The 26,332-nt window shown below is 35.4% G+C and overlaps 1 protein-coding gene across 7 annotated transcripts; it reads left to right on the top strand.

The window, feature by feature from the left end:
- The first annotated feature begins 533 nt into the window (after positions 1-533).
- On the top strand, positions 534-7,070 carry LOC111888129 (uncharacterized). 7 transcript variants are annotated; one of them, XM_052767164.1, is made up of 10 exons: positions 538-1,575; positions 1,662-1,908; positions 2,007-2,033; positions 2,215-2,286; positions 3,928-3,965; positions 4,064-4,143; positions 4,749-4,784; positions 4,873-4,950; positions 5,744-5,819; positions 6,513-7,070. In XM_052767164.1, exons 4-10 carry the CDS (start codon positions 2,275-2,277, stop codon positions 6,592-6,594), a joined length of 402 nt encoding a protein of 133 aa, XP_052623124.1. In that variant the 5' UTR covers positions 538-1,575; positions 1,662-1,908; positions 2,007-2,033; positions 2,215-2,274; the 3' UTR covers positions 6,595-7,070. The 7 variants fall into 7 exon arrangements, 3 of the variants coding, with proteins under 3 accessions (XP_052623124.1, XP_052623123.1, XP_052623125.1); XM_052767163.1 differs by having other exon boundaries at positions 541-1,575; positions 2,190-2,286; XR_008226215.1 differs by lacking the exon at positions 5,744-5,819 and having other exon boundaries at positions 534-1,575; positions 2,190-3,965.
- Positions 7,071-26,332: the final 19,262 nt, after the last annotated feature.

The raw sequence follows: 26,332 nt of genomic DNA on the forward strand, positions 1-26,332 counted from the left end.
TTCATAAAAGAAAAATTAAATATATATCTCTATTCATATATAGTGGACAACAATAATTCTTTCTTTTAATCTCATATCTTAATTTTCACATCTGTTTTAATCGAGTATCCTAATTTCTACCTAATAAATAAAGATTTTTTTTTTGCCACATGTCATATTCTCCTTCATTTGAACACATGACATTTTTCTAGAATTTTTAAATTTTTTATTTTCCACTTGTCATTTTATTGTATTTTTCATTTTATTAAATTAAAATTCCACATTTAATATGTAAGGTAATATATATGTAAGATATTTATTAGAAATAACTTATATATGTAATGTATTTAATACATTAAAGCCTCATTTATTTATATATATATATATATATATATATATATATATATATATATATATATATATAAAAGTACCCATGAACAGTACTTGCATCCTCTTGGTGGATTTTTTTATTATTTTTTGATGAAGATAATTTGTTCCTTTTTAATATATTTTTTTCAGTGTTCCTTTACACCTGTCGTTATTTGAGAACGTCCCTTTACAACTGTCTTTCTTTCAGAACGTCCCTTTTCCACCTTCAACTTCTTCCAATGAGATATGGACATCCACCGCCTTTGACTTTTCATCTCAAATGCTTCTCGGTTCTTCTCCACCGCCTTATCTCCCTTATCTCCTATCTCTTTCTTTCTGGATGGTTCCACCACTACCCTCTTTGTCTCAATCTCCATTAAATCCAGTCGTTTCCCCTTTTAGTTCTTTCTCCGTTAAGGTGTTGACGACCTAGGGATTAGGTGGAGAACTCACAACTTCAGCGTCGACGAGGGCTGCGATGATTAGGGTTAGGAGCAACCCCAAGCCCACCACGTATGGAGGACTCCACCTAACAATTTCAATTTCAGACTATGTTAGGGTCGGTTTGTAAGTTGGCTAAGCTAAGAGTTTCTTTTTCTCCCTTAAAATAGTGGCGTTCTAGATTATGCAGGTTGTAAGTTAAAAGATGATGGCGTTCCTTTCAAAACTCATCATCTGATATTCATGTTTTCACGTCGGGGTTACTGCTTCGCTGATTTGTTGTCTTCCACTCCTCAACTCACATGTCTTTCGTGTATCTGGAAGACATCAATTCTCCCGCTCCCGCATCTAGATTACAATGTCGCCCTTTGTCATCAGCCAAGCCAATATAGCAGTAAACAGAGCAGAACGTCAATGTTTTGAGTTGGTTGATCCTTCAACGCCTCTCCCACCCAATCAGATGTTGCACCGCCATGGACATCGGTCGTTATCTTTCTCCCTCGATTAAATCGATTCTTATTCCAAAGCTCTTTCTTCTTCTTGGCTCCGTCGTTTCGCTTCGTCGTTGTTGTCCACCATATATTTTAATTGATTTTCCCCAAAATCACACCCACTTCACTTCACCTACGCTGAAACCACCATCACCACCGCCTGCCATGGTGGAACGGATGGTTCTTTTCACCGGTTGGACTCCATCTACCTCTGATTTCTATCGATTACTCCTTCTGCTACCTCGATTTCTGGTAATTTGGAGATTGAATTCCCTTATAAAGTAGCCATGATAAGGTAATTATAAAAACTTCATAATTGCAAATTTATGATAAATCTACGACACAATTCTCTTATCTTTTACTTATGGATGTGATTTATAGGGAAATATGGGATTCTTATGAACAGTTATAGCATCGTCAACGGCGACAACCATTACAACAGCAGCAATAGCTCTCTCTCTTTCTCTCTCTCAATTCCCTCTCCCCGTCTTCATACTCCTATTACAATTACAATTTCCCCAAACCCTTTTTGAATTTGTCCTCTTCGATCCCAAATCGGTTCGACCTCAACAAGACTCTCACCAAACCTCCTCCAGCTCTTCACATGGACGCTAATCCCACCCTAATGGTTAGAATTGTTTACCTCAATCCATACAACTACTTGATTTTGATCTTTTGGATTTGAAATCTATTGTTTAATATCGAGTATTATTTGTTTATTTGCAGCACGATGCGGAATTACCGGAAGTTATGGTACGCTCTCAATCTTCGTTTTCTTTTGATTAATTGATCAATTGTTGAAGTTGGTAGCAATTCATCTTGTGACTTCAAATGGATTAATTTGATTCGAATTTTTTATTAAAAACCGATGGCAACCCATCAATAGCTAAATAATGCCTAAAATTGCAGAAAAATATGACATTCTTCTATATAGATTCAAAGGTGATGATCAGGTGGCCAAAAGTGTTGATCTTGGCGCTGGAGATGGACCCAAATGGAAACACAGGTGTTGATTCCTTCGTGTATACCCAAATGACATTGTTTTTTTCCTGTTATAGTGATTTTTAAAGCTTCAAGCTAAAAATATGTTCTTATTGTGTTAATAAATCAAACATGACATGCTTGAAACAAATCACACTGATGATCTATGTTTCTTCATTAAGGTATACCTGATTCAACCAATAGTCCTTTGTCTTTTCCTTTCTTTGGTTTCATTCGATGTCGAATCTGTTCTATCATCTATACGTTCATGTCTTTATTCCTGGCTGCAAGTACAGAGTTATAACTAGGGGTGTTCAAAACCGGTTATCCGAATTTCGGATATCCGAAAATTCGGATAGTTGATTTTGATATCCGAATCCGTATCCGAAATTTCGGATATCCGAAATTTCGGATACGGAGTCGGATATTAAACCGGATATCCGAATTTCATTAATTTTAAACCGCATCCGAACATCCGATTCGTAAAATCACCGCAACTCTTAAAATTAATAATAGCAACTATGTTAAATCTTGCGACATAGATGGATATCGATAGCAACAAATAAATATATGTAGCATTTACTAAATAGTTTTTGATTATAAGCCAACGAACTTTGATTATAACAAACAAATATATAACGATTGTAAAAGGAAATGTTTGCAATAAAAGTTTGGAAAGAATGGTCACGAAAAAGTTGAAAATGGTGGGGAACATTAGTCCATTAAGCATGTCAATATTTCTAATTTCTCATTTTAAAATATTAAAAAATAAAGAAAAAGGATATCGGATATCCGAAATATCCGAAACTTTATAAATTCACTATCCGTATCCGAATCCGAAAAACCGGATATTCGAAATTCGGATATCCGAAAATCCGGATATCTGAAATTTCGGATAATTTCGGATCGGATTTTTGGGTCGGATATTTCGGATGCGGATATTTTTGAACACCCCTAGTTATAACAACCGGTCTGCTATTCATGCCCCTTACTCATCCAAAGCATCATCCAACCCTCCCTTAGACTATCCTCATTCAGAACCCAATCCAACCCAATAATCTATTTAAAAATTAATTTCTCTCTCTTCTATATTCATAATTCAACCAAACCTAATATTCTACTTCCATTAGCAATCCAACTCAATCCAATTTTATATTAAATAAATATTAAAAAAAATATATCGATATTGGTATCATTTTATAGAGAAAAATTAATCATGTATATTGGTATATTTTATTTAATTTTTTACTCAAAATAAAATGGAGTTATTAACAAATTTAAATTTAATTAGAAAAGTTTATTTGGCTTCACTAATGACTATTGGACATGTGGGTTTTTTTGGGATTAAAAAGTGCCTGGTGAACTTGGGTTGTGTCTCCGACCCAGGTCACCAAAAATGTTTTAGTTTCTATTTTCTTTTAATTGGAAAATGACGAGCGGCTCGTCCAAATGGCAGGTAAACAACACACGGTCGCTAATTCTTGAAAAGATAATCATATACAAATCTTTTTTTGTAGAATCCTAGATGTTGATAATAACAATATGACCTTAATTTTCATTAGAAAGCTGGAAGAGTTGAGGCTGATCTGTTGTATTTATTGATGAATTCTAATTTGTGTTTTTTTTTTGAATCCTGGATGTTGATAATAACAATATTCCAACATAGCATCCCCCATCAAAGATCCAACCATGTCTATGGCCGAGGTACTAATCACCAATTTACTTATTTACTTACATTCTTCCTTATGATTGGTTGAGTTTTGTTTTTTTTTTTTTTTTTACTTTACTGTGTGCTGCTCTAGATCCTTAACACCTTTTGTAGCTGATCTCAATAAGCTACCAAAATGGAATTATGATGGATGGAGCACTGTTCAACCTTCTGGTGAGGACAACAAGGTCATAGTCTGATGTGTATTTGTTTTCTACAAAAGGGATAACATTGTTGTTTATTTGCATTTTAGTATCCTTTGTCATTTGGTAAATTAGTAACATGTTTTATTGACCATTCCCTAATATTAGGGAATGTCCATAGAATCCTTGAGAAGAAACCCAAAAGAAACGAGGGTTAATGATTATGATTATAATTTCTTTCTTCCAATTCATGTTTGATTTGTAGTTGAAATTGATAATTAGGATTTGGGATTTGGGATTTGTGACAACCCGAAATTTTCTTTTGGTTAAACCCTAAAAGTCAATCACTTCAATTTATAAGTCAATTACATTATTACTTATTTTTAGCAAATTTATAGTTCGTTTGATTATTTTAATATTATTCTTTAAACGAACGGGTGAAAGGAAGTGCAGTCTCGGGTCTTGAAATTTCAAAGCCGCAAATACCTCGTGCCTTAGAAGTTCACGGCCAAAATTTTATGTTTGGGCCGTAAACTCCCTCAAAAACCGTAAACTCATGCCTTAAGCATGAGTTTACTCCTCAAACTAGTCACTTTTCACTTTTACTCTCAAGAACACAACTTAAAACTCTCTCAGGTATCATCCAAGATTTAATTCAAGATCTTCAAACTTGTAAGTGTTCTAGCCATTTCAAGTTGGTATAACACTTAATCTAGTGATTGTACATCTTTTCATCCATCCATTTTTGTGTTTTGATTAGATTTCCAAAAACACCAAGAACACCAAGAACACACACTAAGTGTTCTTGGACTTTTAGCTCATTTCAAGCTTCCTTATAGTAAGTACTTCCATCCTTGAGTCTTATTAAGCTTGTATTAAATGTTAACATCAAGAAAATGTATCAAGAACACAAGGATTAAGGTGTTCATGGTCCAAGAATGTTCTTGGGCCGTAAACACCAAGTAAGGCACCAAAGTGTGCCTAAGTCCTTTATCTAGCCCTAGTTTGATGTCTAAACCTTCCCTTGATGTGTTTAGGCCTTGAAAAACACCAAAGTCCATCATTTTTATGTGTTTACGGTTTGGGGATCTCCCAAAACCGTAAACACCCTAAAGTGAGATTATATGGACCATATTCCTTCCTTAGCCTTAAAATCTAACGTAGACTTTTACCTTGTTGAGCTAAGGACTTGAAAACATGACAATACCACTTTCCATATGGGTTTACGGTAGTAAACCCAAAAGGAAATGGCCTTGGGGCCGTAAACTCCTCCAAGGAGTGTAATAATGCCCTAATCGCTTCCAAAGGCCTAACCACCAAGTAGAAATGCTTCAAAGGACTTGTAAAACCTCAAAACAACATATGGTCATAAAGTTTAGAGTTTACGACCATAAACCCTTGAGTTTACTGCCGTAAACTCCTTGGGTAATGGTCATGAAACCCGTAAACTCCAAAGGGGTTTACCCTTGAACCCCAAACACTCTAGCATTGCCCTACAAACACTTGGATGCAACCCTTGTGATCTTTAACACTTGAAACAAAGTGTTTTCATGTTCTAGAGTGTCCCAACTTAATTTATTAGTTATAATTTGTCTAATTAGTCATATATATGTTCATTATATGATAACTAGGCTCGTGCGTGTGTACAAGTCTCCATTTGTCACCTAGCACCGCATCTGACACTTCAATCCAATCCACTCACTGCAAGTGAGTTCATACCCCTTAATTAATGGTTTAAATGTTTTTAAATGCTTTTATGGGGGGGGGGGGGAATACAAGTTGAATACTTATAGTTATTACATTAATCACATGTGATTAATAACTACAAAACCAGTGATTTTCTTACTGTTCAAACTGTTTTGCTTCAAACTGTTTTACAAATTCTTATACTTATCAAATACATTTACTTAACCTCTGTTATACTTATTATCAATTGCATGTCTATGAATGTATAGTTATATAAGCAATGTTTAAAAGGCTTAGGAAGGCCTGCCCGCCTTATTTCCTTTTCGACGTTGAGATGTGGTCTGGTGGGGTATCGGGTATCCGTCTGAAGGTTGTTTAAATATTAGTTATATATCATATATACATATATAGTCATAAAGGTTCTTCCAGTTCATTTAATACCCTTGGGTAGCAAGGGTATACTTCCATGTTCATACGTACCAGTTACATCATTAGTAAGTTACCATAGGGGTAGCACATGAGGATACTAATACTATTGCTAGAAAAATGAAATATACAATGAGTCAGTTCATTCATGACTCAATACTTATTACTATGAGAGCTGATATGTGCATAATTAGTTCATATTAAGTATACATTTTTATTCATTTATTAGTATAATTATCGCATATTATGGACAAAAGGTACTTAAAAGTGTTAAATTATGTTTTTCAGTCCTAAGATGAAGCTCGGAAGCGAAAGGAAGCGGGAGAAACAGTTAGAAGATCGAGAATGGAATAAAGAAGGAAAACACTAAAAAAGGCACCTACTCGGCGAGTCATATCGTCTACTCGGCGAGTCCAATCGAAGGATCGAGAAGATAATGACTCGGGATCCCAGAGAGTTATCGCAATACGGGGAATGTGAGAGGGACTCGACGAGTCACCACTTGACTCGACGAGTCGATTCGTATATTTAAAGATAATTCCACAGATCGATAGGGGAGTTCTGGGACGATTCAGAAGTGCTTTGTTACGATTGAGAAGCCTGAAAAACCCTAGAAGACGACGAATGAAGCTAGAATTCAATTTCGGAGAGTAATTAAGGCAAAATTTCATCATTCCATTTATTCTTTTGTTTATTCATCATGATTAAGCAACTTGACTTTGATTGTTTGCTGTTATTTACTTTAATTATGAGCTAAAACCTTTAGACTTCTGTTTGGGGATACAAAGTTGACAATATGGTTTGATTGATTGGTAGGATTAATTCCAAGTTGGTAAATTTTTGTTATTTTAGCTTGCTAAAGAACCTTGTCTGTGAATAATAATTAATTTTCTGTTAATAGGAAGATAATTGATTAGAATGAACATCTATTGATTATTGTCTTCATATGATATATTGTGACCACATAGTCATATGTCTAGGATTAATGAATATGAAACTAGAATTAATAAGAAAATTGAGTAAATTCATGTGCAAGCTTGTAAGATGACTATCAAACAAGAGGTTAATTAAAAAGAATAAATTAGTTAACTATTGCAAGTCTAACTTAACCCGAATAACTAATCTAGTAAATATAATTAAATTAGACAATTGACCACTGTTTGAGTTAGTTGATTTGCTAAGGATTAGGGTAGTGAACACAAATCTAATCACTTGAATCGGTAACCAACGAAAGAATTAATCCATTGCACTATTACCTTGAAAATCAACCATAGAGTTAACCAAGTTGAACTAAACAGAAGTTCATTTCCAATTATTGAATCTAGTTAAATCGTTATTTTCTAGTTTTTGAAATTAGTAATAATTAGTAAGTTTCTAGTCTTGTAAAACTAGAGAAAAACCCCTGCTTCTTAATTAACTTAGATTAAATTAGTTTTTAGTTTAATTTGTCGTTCCCTGTGTTCGATACCCTGCTTATTTAGCTATACCAAAATTGATAGGTTCACTGCCTTTTGTGTGTTATTTGATAATTAAAAGTAGGTTTAAAACTAGTGGGTTTTACACACATCAAGTTTTTGGCGCCGTTGCCGGGGATCGAACCCGGGTCACCCGCGTGACAAACTATACTCAATTTACTCATGTGTCGACAATTAACTTCTGTTAAGCCGTTTTGAGGGAAAACTATCAATTGTAGTATAGCTAAATAAGCAGGGTATCGAACACAGGGAACGACAAATTAAACTAAAAACTAATTTAATCTAAGTTAATTAAGAAGTAGGGGTTTTCTCTAGTTTTACAAGACTAGAAACTTACTAACTATTACTAATTTAAGACTAGAAAATAACGACTTAACTAGATTCAATAATTGGAAAGGAACTTCTGTTTAGCTCAACTCGGTTAACTCTATGGTTGATTTCAAGGTAATGGTGCAATGGATTAATTCTTTCGTTGGTTACCGATTCAAGTGATTAGATTCGTGTTCACTACCCTAATCCTTAGCAAATAAACTAACTTAAACAGTGGCCAATTGTCTAATTTAATTATATTCACTAGATTAATTATTCGGATTAAGTTAGACTTGCAATAGTTAACTAATTTATTCTATTAATTAACTCCTTGTTTGATGGTCATCTTACAAGCTTGCACATGAATTTACTCAATTTTCTTATTAATTCTAGTTTCATATTCATTAATCCTAGACATATAGTATAGTGATCACATAGCATATGAGGTCAATAATCAATAGATGTTCATGCTAATTAATTACCTTCCTATTAACAGAAAATCAATTATCATTCACACACAAGGTTCTTTAGCAAGCTAAAATAACAAAAATTCACCAACTTGGAATTAATCCTACCAATCAATCAAACCATATTGTCAACTTTGTATCCCCAAACAGAAGTCTAAAGGTTTTAGCTCATAATTAAAGTAAATAACAGCAAACAAACAAAGTCAAGTTGCTTAATCATGATGACAAAACAAAAGAATAAGTGGAATGATGAAATTTTGCCTTAATTACTCTCCGGAATTGAATTCTAGCTCCTTCCGTCGTCTTTTAGGGTTTTTCTGGCTTCTCAATCGTAGCAATATACTTCTGAATCGTCCCAGAACTCCTCCCTATCGATCTGTGGAATTATCTTTAAATATCCGAATCGACTCGTCGAGTCAAGTGGTGACTCGTCGAGTCCCTCTCACATTCCCCGTATTGCGATAACTCTCTGGGATCCCGAGTCATTATCTTCTCGATCCTTCGATTGGACTCGCCGAGTAGACGATATGACTCGCCGAGTAGGTGCCTTTTTTAGTGTTTTCCTTCTTTATTCCATTCTCGATCTTCTAACTGTTTCTCTCGCTTCCATTCGCTTCCGAGCTTCATCTTAGGACTGAAAAACATAATTTAACACTTTTAAGTACCTTTTGTCCATAATATGCGATAATTATACTAATAAATGAATAAAAATGTATACTTAATATGAACTAATTATGCACATATCAAAATACCCCACACTTGTCTTTTGCTTGCCCCCAAGCAAAACTGAATTTTAAACATATTAGAATCTTATATAACAACTCCAATCTAACCCAGCCATTATGCCAAGACCGCAACGCATGCATTTGTGTCTAAAATTTTTCCTATAAACCTCCCATACTCCAAATACTCACAATCCTCATAAACACTTGCCAACTCACCCCGAACTATGCTCATTTTATGCAACCCTCCGAATCCATCCGTAGAAAACCTCTTTACCCTCAAGGTATTTTTAATTGAGCAACCCGAGCATACATAATCTAGAATTACACTTTTGATACCACTATGGAGCTCTTTTGAATTCATCTCTTCTTCGATATTTGCTTTGATATCTTTGAATTCACCACCTTTATTATTTGATTTTCGGGTATCTTCAACTTTTTTGGATTTCTTGGAATTTTGATCTTTTGATCTTCACTTTAATTGCTCCAAAATTCATACAATTTCTTTTGTAATTCTTCTTCTTTTTTTTTAACATGTACCTCTCCTTTTTTTTTTCACTCAAATCCCTACATGCTTAAGCAGGGGCGCTCAATCTCAACCTTTATTGGCTAATGATAACAATCTTCCTGGATACATTTCAGGTTTAGGCTGCTAAACATATTGCATCCCTCGGGCTGAGCAGGGTCGTGTTTTTGTCCCATGATTTCACTAGAATAAGGAAGCCACAAATGCACTAGAACGTATATAGGCTCAACTAAACATTTGGGTTATCATGCAATTATCAACACAACTCTAACATGGAGTCCTAATTTTACTTTTACCAAAATTTTCTAATTTAGATCCTAAGTAATACTTTTGGTATGCAAAATTCTAAAATTAGCCTAAATTAAGACTCTAAATTTTCTAATACGTAACCTACCCCCTACCCCACACTTATTTGATGCAATGCCCTCATTGCATATTATGTATGACAAGAACATAAAAAAAAAAAAAAAAAAAAAAAAAAAAAAAAAACTAAAGAGGGAATTGGAACAAACTCCCCTGGGATAGCAGTGGATAGGTTGATCACTTCCTTTTCAGCTCCAACTTCAATTGACTTTAGACATGGTATCCATGCCTTGGGTTCATAGTGTTCTTGATTAAGGGCCGATTTCGCACATGCATGTGTTGATTAGGGCTTGAATGGACCGATTTCGGTTAATAAACTAAACCCTAGGACCTAATTTGGTCTAAATTCCGTCCCACATGAATTTAGTGGTAAGTATTCCCGCCTGTCACGCGGGTGACCCGGCAACGGCGCCAAAAACTTGATGTGTGTAAAACCCACTAGTTTTAAACCTACTTTTAATTATCAAATAACACACAAAAGGCAGTGAACCTATCAATTGTGGTATAGCTAAATAAGCAGGGTATCGAACACAGGGAACGGCAAATTAAACTAAAAACTAATTTAATCTAAGTTAATTAAGAAGCAGGGGTTTTTCTCTAGTTTTACAAGACTAGAAACTTACTAATTATTACTAATTTAAAACTAGAAAATAACGATTTAACTAGATTCAATAATTGGAAAGGAACTTCTGTTTAGTTCAACTTGGTTAACTCTATGGTTGATTTTCAAGGTAATAGTGCAATGGATTAATTCTTTCGTTGGTTACCGATTCTAGTGATTAGATTTGTGTTCACTACCCTAATCCTTAGCAAATCAACTAACTCAAACAGTAGCCAATTGTCTAATTTAATTATATTTACTAGATTAATTATTCGGGTTAAGTTAGACTTGCAATAGTTAACTAATTTATTCTTTTTAATTAACCTCTTGTTTGATAGTCATCTTACAAGCTTGCACATGAATTTACTCAATTTTCTTATTAATTCTAGTTTCATATTCATTAATCGTAGACATATGACTATGTGGTCACAATATATCATATGAGGACAATAATCAATAGATGTTCATTCTAATCAATTATCTTCCTATTAACAGAAAATTAATTATTATTCACACACAAGGTTCTTTAGCAAGCTAAAATAACAAAAATTTACCAACTTGGAATTAATCCTACCAATCAATCAAACCATATTGTCAACTTTATATCCCCAAACAGAAGTCTAAAGGTTTTAGCTTATAATTAAAGTAAATAACAACAAACAATCAAAGTCAAGTTGCTTAATCATGATGAATAAACAAAAGAATAAATGGAATGATGAAATTTTGTTTAGCAGCCTAAACCTGAAATGTATCCAGGAAAATTATTATCATTAACCAATAAAGGTTGAGGTTGAGCGCCTCTGCTTAAGCATGTAGGGATTTGAGTAAAAAAATGTGAGGTACATGTAATATGTAAAAAAAAAAAAAAAAAAGAGAAAAAGAGAAAAGAAAAAAAAGATACCAAAGAAATCAAAAGAAAAAAGAAAAAAAAAGTGAATTCAAAGAGATCGAGAAAAAATCAAATGATAAGAAATGAAGAATTCCAAAAACTTTAGTATGGTATCATGAATTAGAAGTTATTTAATTATGTATGCTTGGGTTGCTCAAATAAAAATACCTTGAGGTTAGGAGGTTTTCTGCGGATGGATTCGGAGGGTTGCATAAAATGAGCATTGTTCGGAAAAAGTGGGCGAGTGTTTATGAAGATTGTGAGTATTTAAAATATGGGGGGTACTTTAGGAAAATTTTTAGACACAAATGTATGCGTTGAGGTCTTGGTATAATGGCTGAGTTTTAAATGGATTGTTTAGTGCGATATTGGTAAAATAAAAATAAATTTGCTTGGGGGCAAGCAAAGGCTAAGTGTAGGGTATTTTGATATGTGTATTTTTATATATATATTTTTATGCACTTTATCTTAATATTTTGGCCTTATTTATTCTATTTTAGAACTAAAAAGTACTCATAATGCTTTGAATTATGTTTTGCAGCTATTCGTTGTCAATAAAGCACAAAAGAAAAGACCGAAGCGGAAACCGGACTTAGGAGCTAAAAGAAATTAAATATGCTGAAGAAGTGGGTTACGCCCCGCGTAAATTAATGGTACGCGCCGCGTACACGCTTGCAACGGATAGACTTGATCGCGTAATTATCTTGAGTATGCACCGCGTAATCCTAAGTACGCCCAGCGTACTTAGGTCGGCCACAAAGATTATAAAAGTCGATTTTCAGCTAACCAGGAGGGGGGATTCGACTTCTAACCTAATTTAGTCGACAATTAACTTCTGTTAAGCCGTTTTGAGGGTCTAGAAGGCGACCGGAAGGTCGTTAAACTAACAGGAGCGGAGATCGGAAGGATTGGAGAGCGGATACATGTCGGTAATCATATGGTTTGTTAACGTGACCATGTTTAGCATTCCATTATGGTACTTTTCTGTATTTAGTTTCTGATTTGGGTGTAAAAACCTTTTACTTTGTGTTTATGATTGAATGAAGCTTTGATTATTAGACTAATTGCTATATTAAATAGTTTATTTGTGTTTAATTTATCTTGCCAAGCTTGTTAAAAGATCCTCATGTGTTAATGATGATTATTTTCTGTTAAATGTTAAGTGAATTAAGTTGTATGAACATCTGCTTGATTTGGTTGCCTCTTATGATTTTTGATGACCATCGAGATTATAAAACTAGAAATAACGAATGTGAAACTAGAATTAATTTGAGAATAAGTAAGTTAATGTGTGAGCCTTGTTTGATGACCATTAACAAGAGGTTAATTAAATGTCGAAATTGATTAACTATATTTACAAGTCTTGCTTGATACGAACTGAACACTAGGAAGCATGTTAGTTTAATCAACTGATCACTGTTTAAATTGACTTGTTTGCTAAAGGATTGGTTATAGTGAACGTGAATCTAATCATTTTAGGAATCAGTGAATATGAATAAATGAATTCATATATGCAATTGTCTATGTTTTTAAGGTGTAATTTGTCTAAACCAAAGTACCTGAAGAGATTTGCTTTCCTGTTAGTTTATCGAGAGTAGTTAATTAATTGTTAGTTTGAGATTATTTTCTTTATTATTTTCGTGTGACCTGTAACCTATAATCAAATATTTTAAATTAATCCACCATTCCCTGTGATCAACACCCGACTTACCTAAACTATACTGTAATCTGACTAGGTACACTGCCTATAAGTGCATAGATAGTCTAAGTTTGTTAGGTTATAAATATTAAAATTAGTGGGGAACGGTTCTAAAATTAATAATAAAGTCTAGTTTAATCGATCCTTTGTGTGGGATTTATCTTACACTCGCCGAGTGCACTTGTGTCGACTCGGCGAGTACATCGCTGTTTTAGTCTTTATTTTTTTTATTCTGTTTTTGTTCCTTTTACGCGTTTCGTTTCTTTTGTTTTGTTTTTTTTTCAGCTGTTTCATGACCCGAGGATCGGACACACCTCTAGTACCACCTTTGGAAGACCCGGAATCCGCACTAAAGAGAAGCAAAGGAAAAGCCGTAGGAGAAACCGCAACTTCAAAGAACTCACCACTCAAGAACTTAAAATCCGTTTTCAGCAAGAAGAAAAGCAGTAAATCAGGAGCATCCAGTGCCTCGTTAACAATTGAAGAACCAATTCACGAAGATATCGAGTACGAGACCGAGGAAGAAGAAGAGCCTATTTCCGAGCACGAAACCGATTCCGAAGAAGAGTTAGCTATCACTATGGCTAACATCGATGAAGTCCCCATGGGGGAGTGGAAGAAAAGGATGCGTGATGACACCGGGCCGGGACTTGTGCAACCTACAATTCCCGCAACCGCCACTTTTGAACTAAAAGGCCATATTCTCGCCCAACTCAAAGAGATCCCTTTCTACGGGAAGGATCATGAAGACGCTTACAAGCACTTGGACGAAGTGAATGATGTGGCCGATTACTTCAACGTGCCTAATGTTCCACGCGAGACCCAGCTTCTTCGAATGCTTCCTGTCACCTTTAAAGGAGCTGCAAAAGATTGGTTAAAGTCACTTCCTCCCGGATCGGTCAGCACATGGGCCAAGATGAAAGAAGAATTCATAGACCATTTCTGCCCACCCTCCAAGATAGCCAAGCTAAAGAAAGCCATTGCCAACTTCGAGCAACAACCCGACGAATCTCTTTATGAAGCTTGGGAAAGATACAAGAGCCTACTTAGAAATTGCCCACACCACGACCTTAATAGCCAACAAGAGGTCTCTATTTTTTATGATGGAGTCAATGTCACCACAAGGCAATTGCTTGATTCTCAAGGCCCGCTTACAAAGAAGGCGCCCCCGATAATCAAAGAATTAATTGAAGAATTCTCTAAGCACTCTAGAGAATACCACAATCCGAGAAACGAAGTAAGTCGAGGGGTAGTAAACGCGGCAAGTGATAGCATGGCGGCGGTGATAGCAAAGCTTGATAGTCTAGGTCGAAGAATGACAAAAATAGATCAAGCAATCCATGCTATTAGGGTAGGATGCGAAAATTGTGGAGGGTCCCATCTCGCAAGGGATTGTGATTTGGATGAGAATGGAAATAAGAAAGCTCAAGTCTTCTATTCAAGTGGTGATCGGTATGATGAAAATTGGCGGAAACCTAAGAAGGATTGGCTACCATACGAGGAGTATAAGAAGGCAAGGGAGGAGAAATACAAACAGAAGGAGAGGGGACTATACCAAAAGGAAGAACCGGTAGAAAAGAAAGCCGATTTAGAAGAGTTATTCACTAGATTCATAGCCGCGTCCGAAAAAAGACACAATGATCACGATGCTGCCATACACGAGACCAGAAACATGCTTAGGAATCAGCAAGCATCAATTCTCAACATTAAGAAACAGCTGGGGCAGCTTGCGCATCAAGTGAATGATAGAAGACCGGGTCAACTTCCGAGTAACACCAAACCCAATCCAAAAATGGAGAATGTAAGTGTAATAGCCTCCAGCAGTGAAGAAAACGTTACAGAAGCACTGAGAACCTCCAAGAAGAAGGCAGAAAAGGAAGAAGATTCGGATCCAGCAAAACCCGATCAGACTCGCCGAGTCACTCAAATGGACTCGACGAGTCCATTCGGGAATGAAAAAACTATCAGTTTTCTAAAGCCATACAATCCTCCTCTGCCATACCCAATCAAAGCCATACCTGCAGAAAAAGTAGAAGCATACAGAACCTTCATGGAGCATGTCAAAGCTTTACAAGTCAATATGCCATTTGTGGAAACAATGCTCCAAACACCTAAATACTTCAACCTGCTCAAAAGCCTTTTCGCTGCTAGGAAGGATCTGGCTGAAGTCGCGGAAATATTGATGAATGAGCTGCCTGAAAAGAAGAGTGATTCGGGAAATATGGTGATTCCGTGCCAATTTGGTAATGAAGTTTTTACCTGAGCATTAGTTGATTCAGGTGCAAGCATTAACTTGATGCCCTATTCATTCTTTAAGAAGCTGAATTTACCAGCACCAAGGCCGGTAAATATGAGGATCCATTTGGCGGACAAAACGATAATTCATCCACAAGGCGTTTGTGAGGATCTCCTTATCAAAGTGGACAAGTTTATTTTCCCAGTAGACTTCGTGGTGGTGGATATGGAAGAAGACCCCGTAATACCAATTATTTTGGGGAGATCATTCTTAAACACCGCGTGTGCTCTAATTGATATAAGTAAGTCTACATTGACATTGAGAGTGGGTGATGAGTCGGTGATGTTTAAAGCCATTCCAGAAGCCAAGCAAAAAGAAGAAAAGAAAGAAGAAATCTCATTTATCCAATTGGATGATGAGATATTACAAAAAGAGCTTGAAATTTTGCTAAAAGAAGATCCAAGCAAGCTTTTGCTACACTCTGAAGAAAGTGGAGATGCTATCAAAGACTTGGAGGAGTTAGAAAAGCTACTGGAAGGAGCCAACTCAGAAAACACTCCAGAATTGATGGAACCCGATCAGACTCGCCGAGTCACCTTGATGGACTCGACGAGTCCAGTCAAGTTTAATAAAAACCTGGCCAATGTTGATATGTTTGTTGATAGTTCTTCACATACCATGGATTTAGTTACTATTTATAATTATTTGGAAGAACAAACAGCAGAAGAAGGGAAAGAAATGGAAGTCCAATACGCCAAGGTGGCATACCTTGATACAATTCCATTTGGAGAAGGGTTGAACACGGAAAAGGATGAAGACATAGAGGGAAGAAGGGTGGAAGCTGATCGACCATCGACTACTAAACCTAAAGCACGAGCCATTACAAAATATGAAGTGATTAAATTTAAAGAGAAGGAGGTACAAGAGAAAGTAAAGAAGAATGGGTTAAAAAAGGAAAAGAGGAAAAGAGAAGCCCAAGCAGCTGAGGATGATGCTGTGAAAAAGAAAAGAAATGAATTGAAAAGGGCTTACAAGAAAAAGATTCACGCTTACAAGACTAAGTATAAACCACAAAGGACTAGGCGTGCATTCCCAATGCTCGAAGATGACGAAACGTAGATGGGAAGGAGTCTAGCTAATGACTCCTTAAAAAAAGAAGCGCTTGGCGGGAGGCAACCCGTTATATAGAGTTTGCTTTTGTTTACTTTCTAGTTTTTTTTAATTTTTCTTTCGTTTTTAAAATGTTAATTCTCCAATTCATCAGACATGTCTGCTTGAGAGTGTGCATGGGCCAAGTGTGGGGTGAAATGATTTTAAATAAATAACAAAATTTTGAAAATCATGAATGTTTTGCAAGAGACTCGCCGAGTCTGACCATGACTCGACGAGTATATATTGATTTCAGAAAAACTTTGACTTCGCGACTAGACTCGCCGAGTCTGACCCTGACTCGACGAGTCAGTATTATTTACAGAAAAAAAATAATTTTGAAATTACTTTTACATCTGGTAACTAGGGTTTTAACCCTAAGAATCAGTTTTCACATACACACTCGCCGGGTGCGCCTCTCTCTCAAATTTCCTCTCAAGCATTCAAGTGTTATTCAAGTTTTCTTCAAATTTTCTTCAAATTTCTCAAGTTCAAACTCAAAAGGTAACAACTTTCTTCTTGATTTCTGTTAAGAACGTGATTATAAGGCCATCTATACCAGCAATTGCATGAAAAACCCGTTTTTGAAAAGTAATGAATTTCTAGGGTTTCGATTTTTCATGAATGATGTTGTTTTGAACGTTTATTTTGGCCTTATTACCTTAGTAGAGAGTCCCTGTACAAAACCCTTGACGAAATTTCAAGGTTTCATGGCCTAATTTGCATCGACCCGTCGACTGACTCATGCAGTTTGCGCGACTCGCCGAGTCATGCCTGGACTCGACGAGTCGAGTTGGGATATGCGAAATTGTTTTAATTATATTCTGTGTTTTCTGGGTTTTGGATCTTTGTTTTGCAGAAATCATGTTCAGAAGGGGGCAAACTTCCAGTGGCCACCAAGGGGATTTTCCGTGGCTAAACTTCCCACAAATTGAGTCCGCTTCGACATTGTGGAAATGGAAGAAGAAACTGGCTAATATTAAGAAGAAGGAGGTCTATGTGCCCAACCGGATCGATTGGGAATGGTTGCATAGTGTTCGCTATGAGGAGGAGTTAGCTCCTTATCTTTTGAAGGAGTTTCACCATGATGGCGAAACCATGGTGTGTGATGGGTGGAGCCGGGTATTTCGTATTCAAGAACCGGTTTATTTGGAGCTGTGTTTAGAGTTCTTTTCCACGGTGTCTTTCACCGGGGGAGTGGATGTCTTTCACCCAACAAGTTTCAGTTTCTGCCTTGGGGGAGAATTTCATCAATGCTCAGTGGTAGATCTTGCATGCCGATTGGGAGTTTATGACCAGCCCTTGGTCTCAACACCCATCTTTCGGGCCTTTTTGGCACAAGCACATATGGCATTTCCCGAAGGAGTTACAAGTGCGGGCTGGTGAAATACCATTGGTAATAAAGTTTATATTCCAAAGTCGGCGCAAGAAGGGAGTATTCGATCCCCAACACATCGCCTCATTCACCGCCTCATTTCATCCACCATCAACCAACGAAAGGATGATGACAAGGTTTCCAACCTTGATGTCTTTTTCCTATGGAGCATCATTACACCCGACATTTTTTGCAACATTCCTTGGTGTCTTGCTTCATATCTTTCGGAGGGTGCGGTCAAGGATCGCAAGACTTCAAGAATAAATGGTGGGATGTTTGTCACCCGGTTGGCTAACTCATTTGGGTTGATGAACCGCGGTGCATGGAATTTCATGACGATGATCCCTACACCTCCGTTTAATCCTATTCTTTTCCGGAGAGCGAGAATCATTGAAGACTATGGTGGTGGCCACTATGCCATCCCAAATGATGATCCGGTGGTTGGTCCCGAGGCACCGGGAAGACGGGTTCGTTCGAGGAGAGAGCGGGCTATGGAGGAGGAGCCGCCGGTGATTCCGGTTGAGAGTGAAGATGTACCAATGGATTGGTACAATGTGGAGATGAGGCGACTCCAAGATCAAATGGCGAGGGGTTTGAATTTTAGCAACCAGTCTCACATTCGACTTTTTGACCACTTCAACATTCCACATATAGATGGTGGTAACTTTCCATACATTCCAACGTGGGAAGAGGTGATAAATGCAAGAAGTGGGGCTGGAGGAAGTGGAGTAGGGCATGACGATGATGATGAGGAGGATTGATTTTTATGCATTTTTTATTGAACAATTTTTAATTTTGTGTTTGTTTGGTTTATTTGGTTTGTTTGATGTTTTAAAACTTGTTTTTGATGTCTAATTAATGTTTGATGTTTTGACAATTTTTTCAGAATTGAATTAGGAATGCTAGCTTCAAATGGGTTTAGAGTTATAGAATTCAAGTGAGAAAGAGAGTCAAGGAAAAGGAACGTTAGAGTTAAAGTATTGAGTCCGGTTCTTAGAGATGTTGGCAAGGGAGTCTAGGAGTGAATAGAAAGTATAGAGAGTTTATTGGAAGCTGGATCATATGCAGAATTCTATTGTTTTCATTCAGTGACCAACTCGTCGAGTGCACTAAACTGACTCGATGAGTCGCCCTTAATTCTCACAAATGCGAAGATTTCCCGAAGTAACTCGACGAGTCTGTTATATACTCGACGAGTCGTTTGGTTTCATGTCGAAGGGGCTGCTGATTTGATGCTAATTAGAGTACTACTTGACTATATATTCTTTCCATATTTATTCCTGAAGATTTTACACTGTTATCCACGTATTTGGAGTGACCCACACGAGACGAGACACCCAAGGCATGGGTACTATGTCTAAAGTCAATTGAAGTTGGAGCTAGAATGAAATTGATCAACCTATCCACTGCTATCCCAGGGGAGTTTGTTCCAATTCCGTCTTTAGTTTCTTTTTTATGTTTTTATAATATGCAATGAGGGCATTGCATCGAATAAGTGTGGGGTAGGGGGTTGGTTACATATTAGAAAATTTAGAGTCTTAATTTAGGTTAATTTTAAAATTTTGCATACCAAAAAATTTACTTAGGATCTAAATTAGGAAATTTTGGTAAAAGTAATTAGGACTCCATGTTAGAGTTGTGTTGATAATTGCATGATAACCCAAATGTTTAGTTGAGCCTATATACGTTCTAGTGCATTTGTGGCTTCTTTATTCTAGTGAAATCATGAGACAAAAACACAATCTTGCTCAGCCCGAGGGATGCAATATGTTTAGCAGCCTAAACTTGAAATGTATCCAGGAAAATTGTTATCGTTAGCCAATAAAGGTTGAGATTGAGCGCCTCTGCTTAAGCATGTAGGGATTTGAGTGAAAAAAAAGTGAGGAATACATGTAAAAATAAAAAAAAGAATTACAAAAGAAATTGTATGAATTTTGGAGCAATTAAAGTGAAGATCAAAAGATCAAAATTCCAAGAAATCCAAAAAAATTGAAGATACCCGAAAATCAAACAATAAAGGTGGTGAATTCAAAGAGATCAAAGCAAATATTGAAGAAGAGATGAATTCAAAAGAGCTCCATAGTGGTATCAAAAGTGTAATTCTAGATTATGTATGCTCGGGTTGCTCAATTAAAAATACCTTGAGGGTAAAGAGGTTTTCTGCGGATGGATTCGGAGGGTTGCATAAAATGAGCATAGTTCGGGGTGAGTGGGCAAGTGTTTATGAGGATTGTGAGTATTTGGAGTATGGGAGGTTTATAGGAAAAATTTTAGACATAAATGCATGCGTTGCGGTCTTGTCATAATGGTTGGGTTAGATTGGAGTTGTTATATAAGATTCTAATATGTTTAAAATTCAGTTTTGCTTGGGGGCAAGCAAAAGACAAGTGTGGGGTATTTTGATATGTGCATAATTAGTTCATATTAAGTATACATTTTTATTCATTTATTAGTATAATTATCGCATATTATGGACAAAAGGTACTTAAAAGTGTTAAATTATGTTTTTCAGTCCTAAGATGAAGCTCGGAAGCGAAAGGAAGCGGGAGAAACAGTTAGAAGATCGAGCAGTAGTTCCTATAATACAACACTACAGTACTACATTAATTTACCCTTTACATACATTTAGTGATCATTTCACTAAAACATTAATGTACAAACTATATTTTGATAATGATAGTTATACTTGGGAAAAATACACACTTTAACAAGAAACGAGCATACAAAACCATTTCGCCTTGGTAGAAGGCTACTTTTAAAAGGAAATATAGGACTTTCTAAGAGATTCAAACTTTTACAAACACTTACAAACATTCACATACTTTTATCACAAATGTTTACAAACTCGTACTTCAAACCACGTCCAAACGTTTTGATACAAACACCGACACTAAAATACTTATGAACTCACCAGCTTTAATGCTGATAAACTCTTTCAAAATAACTTCTATTCTCAGGTCATTAGTAGATAGGTACCGAGGCTAGCTTTTGAGAAGATGGAGCGCATTCAAAACTCATCTTATTATTTTGATTTACATTTTTGGTGTCTATAACTGTACAGAACACGCTTGTATTAAAATTATACATTTAATGCAATGGATGATGTTGTTTGCTTGTTTACTATTATACTGTGTTGTAATACTTTACATGACGTCCTTCGCCCTAGAACATTTCCGCCGTTATCGGTTTTGGGGTGTGACAGGATTTGTCCAAGGATCTGAAAGTACGCGTAACAGAGTTGAAGAATGTTTGGTTCGGACAACCTGCTACATACAAGTAGTTCAACGAATGGTTAACAAAAAAGTCAAATAAATGAAGGTGAAAATCATATATAAGGTACTAATAAATATTCCAAAATTCCAGTTAAAAATATAATTTTTTTAATTAAATTATGGTTCTTGGTAGAAAATTAAGTTTTTTTTTTAATTGTGGCCAAAATTTCAACATGTTGCTATTTCTGTCTTTTTTTACCCAAACAATTGGATTGCCAATCCGTCAATGGATTATTATACAACACTTTATCTAAGTTTTTTTAAACTAATACACCACCTCTAGATGTTCATATGCAGATTATATTGCAACGTGTAACCATATATTGATCCGTCTTGCAAGAAATTTTAAATCTGATTTAGTTCTATTTTCAGCAGGATTTCATGAAGCTTAGTTCTACTAACTGTCAACAATCATAAAGTTATGTCTTTGAGACTATAATTTTTTTTATTTGTACTTTTGAGCAGGTATCGGTGATCCGCTTTCAGCTTTTTCGAAAGACGTGTCTTAATGATTGATTTGGTTATAATAAAATCAAGCGTGCGTACCCACGAAAGGATCCGGGCAGCAAAACTGTAAATTTTAGAAGGTGATTTTGGAAGTGTTCGATCAGGGGAACATAAGTTATTTTATTAATTAGAGTTTTTTTGCAGCCTGACACCACATATTTTTTTTTGGTAAAAAAATAGTGATATTAACATATTTTGTCTAAAATGGCTATGCATATTGTATTTTTTTTATTAAAAATAATAATTATTTTAACAATTTTAATTAATGATTTTATAGTTTTTGACCAAAATACCCCTACATACAGTTTTTTTTGGTAAAAGTTATTGAATTTAAGAGTTGTTGATGAAAATTTCACGTGTATATTGTTTAACTTCTCTAATCATGTATATTAATTGATCAATGAATTGACACTTTTATTTAGTTTAATATTATTACAAGTTTTCATGGAAGTCCTTAATCTCTTTTTGTGGCCAATATTCAGTAAATGGACAACTACCTAGTTAAAATATGCTTCGTTTCCTTTCATGGTGATACGAATGAGAGACATAGAAAGAAGCACAAGTAATCGGCGAAGGTGTATTTCTTCAATTTCAGTCATTTGATTATGTTTCTTGCATTCTCTACATAAAATTTTAGCAGTCAGAAGATCTTAAGCTGATTAATAACATCAAACTTTTGAAGTCCAACGAAATCACTAATGATTTAAATAAAGAAGTGGATGCAAAAAATATCGAACTGTTAAATCTCCAAACTGCCCTTGGTCAATATTATGCTGAAATAGAAATGAGTTTTTTCTAGTAGTGTAACTCCTAAAAAATTTATGCAACCCCTGAATATTTTTTTTCTGGATCCGCCATTGGCAAAACGTAATTACAGAATATGTTAAGAGGATGTTTCAATCACTTTAGGTATTTTGATTGTCTCTGTGACTTAAATAAGATTATTACGCCCAATGAGAGGTTCCAATCTTTTTTTTTTTCTTATAATAATGCAACACTTTTTACTTAATTTATTAGGAATCAGATTTAGTTAATATACCATAATTTCACATGATTTTTTTGACGCCTATGAAAAACTTTGTTTAGATCATTATGGATTCTAAAATAACATGTTAAATTTGAACCAAAATTGTTTTAATTCTTCTCCCTGAGGTTTTAGATAGAAGGTTTAAAAGATCTTTTTGTTTCTAACTTATTTTGGTTGTCGTTTCATAGGGTCATCCAATGGTTCTTTATAAAAAAAATCTTTAAACATTAAAATTTTTTAATTAAAGATTCGTATAAGAACTTAAGAAGCATAAAGCAAAGGGAAAATGAGAAAACAAATGATAAGATTGCTCTACAAGAAAAAAGGCCTTTTACGACGCTCATTGCACGTCGTAAAAGGCTCAGACGACGCGCAAATGCGCGTCAAGGAAGGCCCTGTCATAAAGAAAGACGACGCGCATTTACGACGCTCATTTACGACGCGCATTTACGACGCGCGTTTACGACACGCAATGCGTATCAAGGAAGGCCCTGTCATAAAGGAAGACGATACGCATTCACGTGTCGTAACCTTACGACGCGCGTGTTAATGACACGCAATGCGTATCAAGAAAACCACTGTCAAGAAAGGCCATGTCATAAATGAAGATGACACACATTTTTGCGTATCATAATTTTAAATGTTTAAAAAAAATATTATTTATAGATTTTTCTAATTTTCAAATTAAATAATACATTAAAAATCTCATAATACAAAATAAAATACCATAAATAACAAAGATAATTCATTTCACTAATATGTCAAATACAAATAAGTATTCCAGTAGTGAGTAAATGTTATAAAAAAAATGAACTCATTTATATACAATTGCATTATCTAGCTTCCTATGTGCCAAGAACTCTCTGTACAAAATGTTATCTTTGGTATGCATGTCTAAATACCTACTAACTCCTCCTATTCAAAAGATAGCCACCAATTTTCTCAGCAAAGTGTTGAAAAGGTACCTGCAATACAAAATCATTAACAAACATAATATATTTTAATTTTTTATTGAAGTATATGAAAATTGAAGTAGTTAGTTTAGTTAGCTACCTCATTTTCCTGTTTGATATCATGTGTAAAGAATTGTTACATATACATCCTATACAGAGTAATAAAGTAGGAGGTTATTTCCTGTAGTTTACCCATAAAAGAAAGGAAAAAAAAACTTACAGGTTCTGTAATATAGACACGTGCCAGGTCCTTCAAAAGGTGAATTGAGAGAAACAAATACGTTTGCAGCATTCATGAGATTAATACTTAACCTCCTTCCCATAATTATTCTTTGCATTTCATTGTACAATTTGTTAATCAAATTTATATGTAAAAGGGTCATCATTTTGAACTCACGTTCCAACACCTTCTTTGAATAGATGACTATAATTTCTAGCCACAATTCAACTTATAAAAAGGAAAGAAAACAACAATCTAGCTTATAAAAGATTAATAAATAGAGGGCCTGAAATTGCTTAAAGCTCAACACCAGTAATCGCTAATCAATAAGATAATACTTTGTTTTTTTAACTTCTCCAACCATTGGTGGTTGTTGAGTTGACCCGACATCTTGTTGGAAAAATCAGGGCTTCCTTCAACTTCTCTCACTTTGTCCATAAGAAGGGATGATGGGCTTACTTCCTTCAAATCAACATTCAGATTCTTAAACAAAACCTGAAAGGCCACAATAACAATAGTGAATATAGTATATTATCGGAATTGATGTTATAAACTTTTTGATTATGATATGTGTAATATGATGTGTGTGCAGAAGAGTAGGGATCTTGCTGGGTACCATAGTTTTCAGCATAAGTAACCTGAACAGGAAGGGTTTGTCCGCTTGCAGCCCCACCGTATGAATGGTACACATCCACCACACCATGTGTGGCTGCAACTGCAACTGGTTGTGCATACGAATCTTGACTGTTCACCATTGTCCTGCAACCTATATATATATATATATATATATATATATATATATATATATATATTACAACTACAACTGGTAACACTGTAACTCCTAGGCACCAAGAAGGGTATTTTTGGAAATTGTAAAAGATCAAAAAGGGTATTTCAGGAAAGTGAAAAACCCAAAAGGGTATGTCTGGAAATTGAGATACCTGAACAAGCTCTTCATTTTCAATAGCACACTTGCAAAAATTTTAAACTTTTAAAACCCATCTTAGAAGGACTAAAGGTTAGAAAGGAGAAGTAATGAAGCTATGAGTTGAGAAAAGAGTAATCACAGCAAGGTCTCTAAAACAGACCTGTTGTTCAAAACGGATTTACTCCAAAATCTAAAACAGAAACATAGCTTTAACTAAATTTTATAGAAAACTATGATTGTTCAGGATTCCAGAACTATAAAGAACTCCTTCTAACTCCAAAGGATGAATTAAGTATGAATTTTACAAAAAGGTGTATCACTTCTATCTCCAACAAGACAGTCAAGTGAGGTTGGCCAATTCTACCCAACTTGTGAGTAGAATTCGTCCATACCAAAATTTAGAGAAGTAAAGGACATACAAATGAAAGTCTCAGAGTTGGAATTGAATGAAAAGCATTTCCCAAGCTCCAGATATAAAATTCACATTGTGGACAATCACAACACTAGTAAAAGCTGGTGACTGCCCACTGATCTGGAGTCTGGATCAATTCTAACCAATTTATAATTGGAAATAACACCCCATCTGCTCCAGATCTTAAATTCATAATATCAGGAACATATAGAAACTTGGAATCACTCTGGATCCTTTTCCAAGCCTTATAAATGATGAAAACAAAATGACATATCAGAACAGACCCGGATCAGACCTAACAGCAAAGATTCCATTCTTGCACATAGATAAAGTCCTTACCAGTGAAGTTGGGCTGCTTAAGAAAGTTAGCCAACTCAATTTGTGAACTTTGGGAACTGGTTTGGGGTCCGTTTGAGTTCTATAGCTCAAGGTATGATTTTTAAAATATGACTATAGATCTGATGGAAAACAGAATCATAGCCACCCGTGATTCCTTTTTGGCTTATCCATCCTTCTCCATTGTTAAAAAAAAGTTCTACTAAGAACTGATACAGATACAAGACATGAAATCTAAGTAAACCATTGAGATGAACATGTAGTCAACATTTCATAGATGTAAACATGATATCCCATGCCTCTAACATGGAACATGATATACACATATCAAAACTTTTAATTGAATTTACAAATACATACACTAGCCAAAATCAAGGGATATCAAGTACCTTAGTTGATGAATTGAGTAGTGAACTATAGTCATTTTCTGTGCAATCCATCATGTAGATCATTGGAACTGGGTAAAAGAAGAATAAAAACCAATGAGTGGACAGAAAAAAAAAGTAAACAGGTAAAAGGAGCTAAACAGAAAGTTATACCAAATGAAAATACAAATGCCATCTACGCCTTACCATTCCTTGAATGTCTGATATCAATATCATCAGAGAGTAGCTGGAAGCCTAAATCTTTAGCAAGTGAAAG

Source organism: Lactuca sativa, chromosome 9 (genome assembly GCF_002870075.4).
Source record: "Lactuca sativa cultivar Salinas chromosome 9, Lsat_Salinas_v11, whole genome shotgun sequence".
Taxonomy (NCBI): Eukaryota; Viridiplantae; Streptophyta; class Magnoliopsida; order Asterales; family Asteraceae; genus Lactuca; species Lactuca sativa.

Coding starts and splice junctions, on each gene's coding strand:
- LOC111888129 (XM_052767164.1), top strand. Junction 3,966..4,063: donor CAACCATGTCTATGGCCGAG/GTACTAATCACC, acceptor GTGCTGCTCTAG/ATCCTTAACACCTTTTGTAG. Junction 5,820..6,512: donor ATCCAATCCACTCACTGCAA/GTGAGTTCATAC, acceptor TATGTTTTTCAG/TCCTAAGATGAAGCTCGGAA.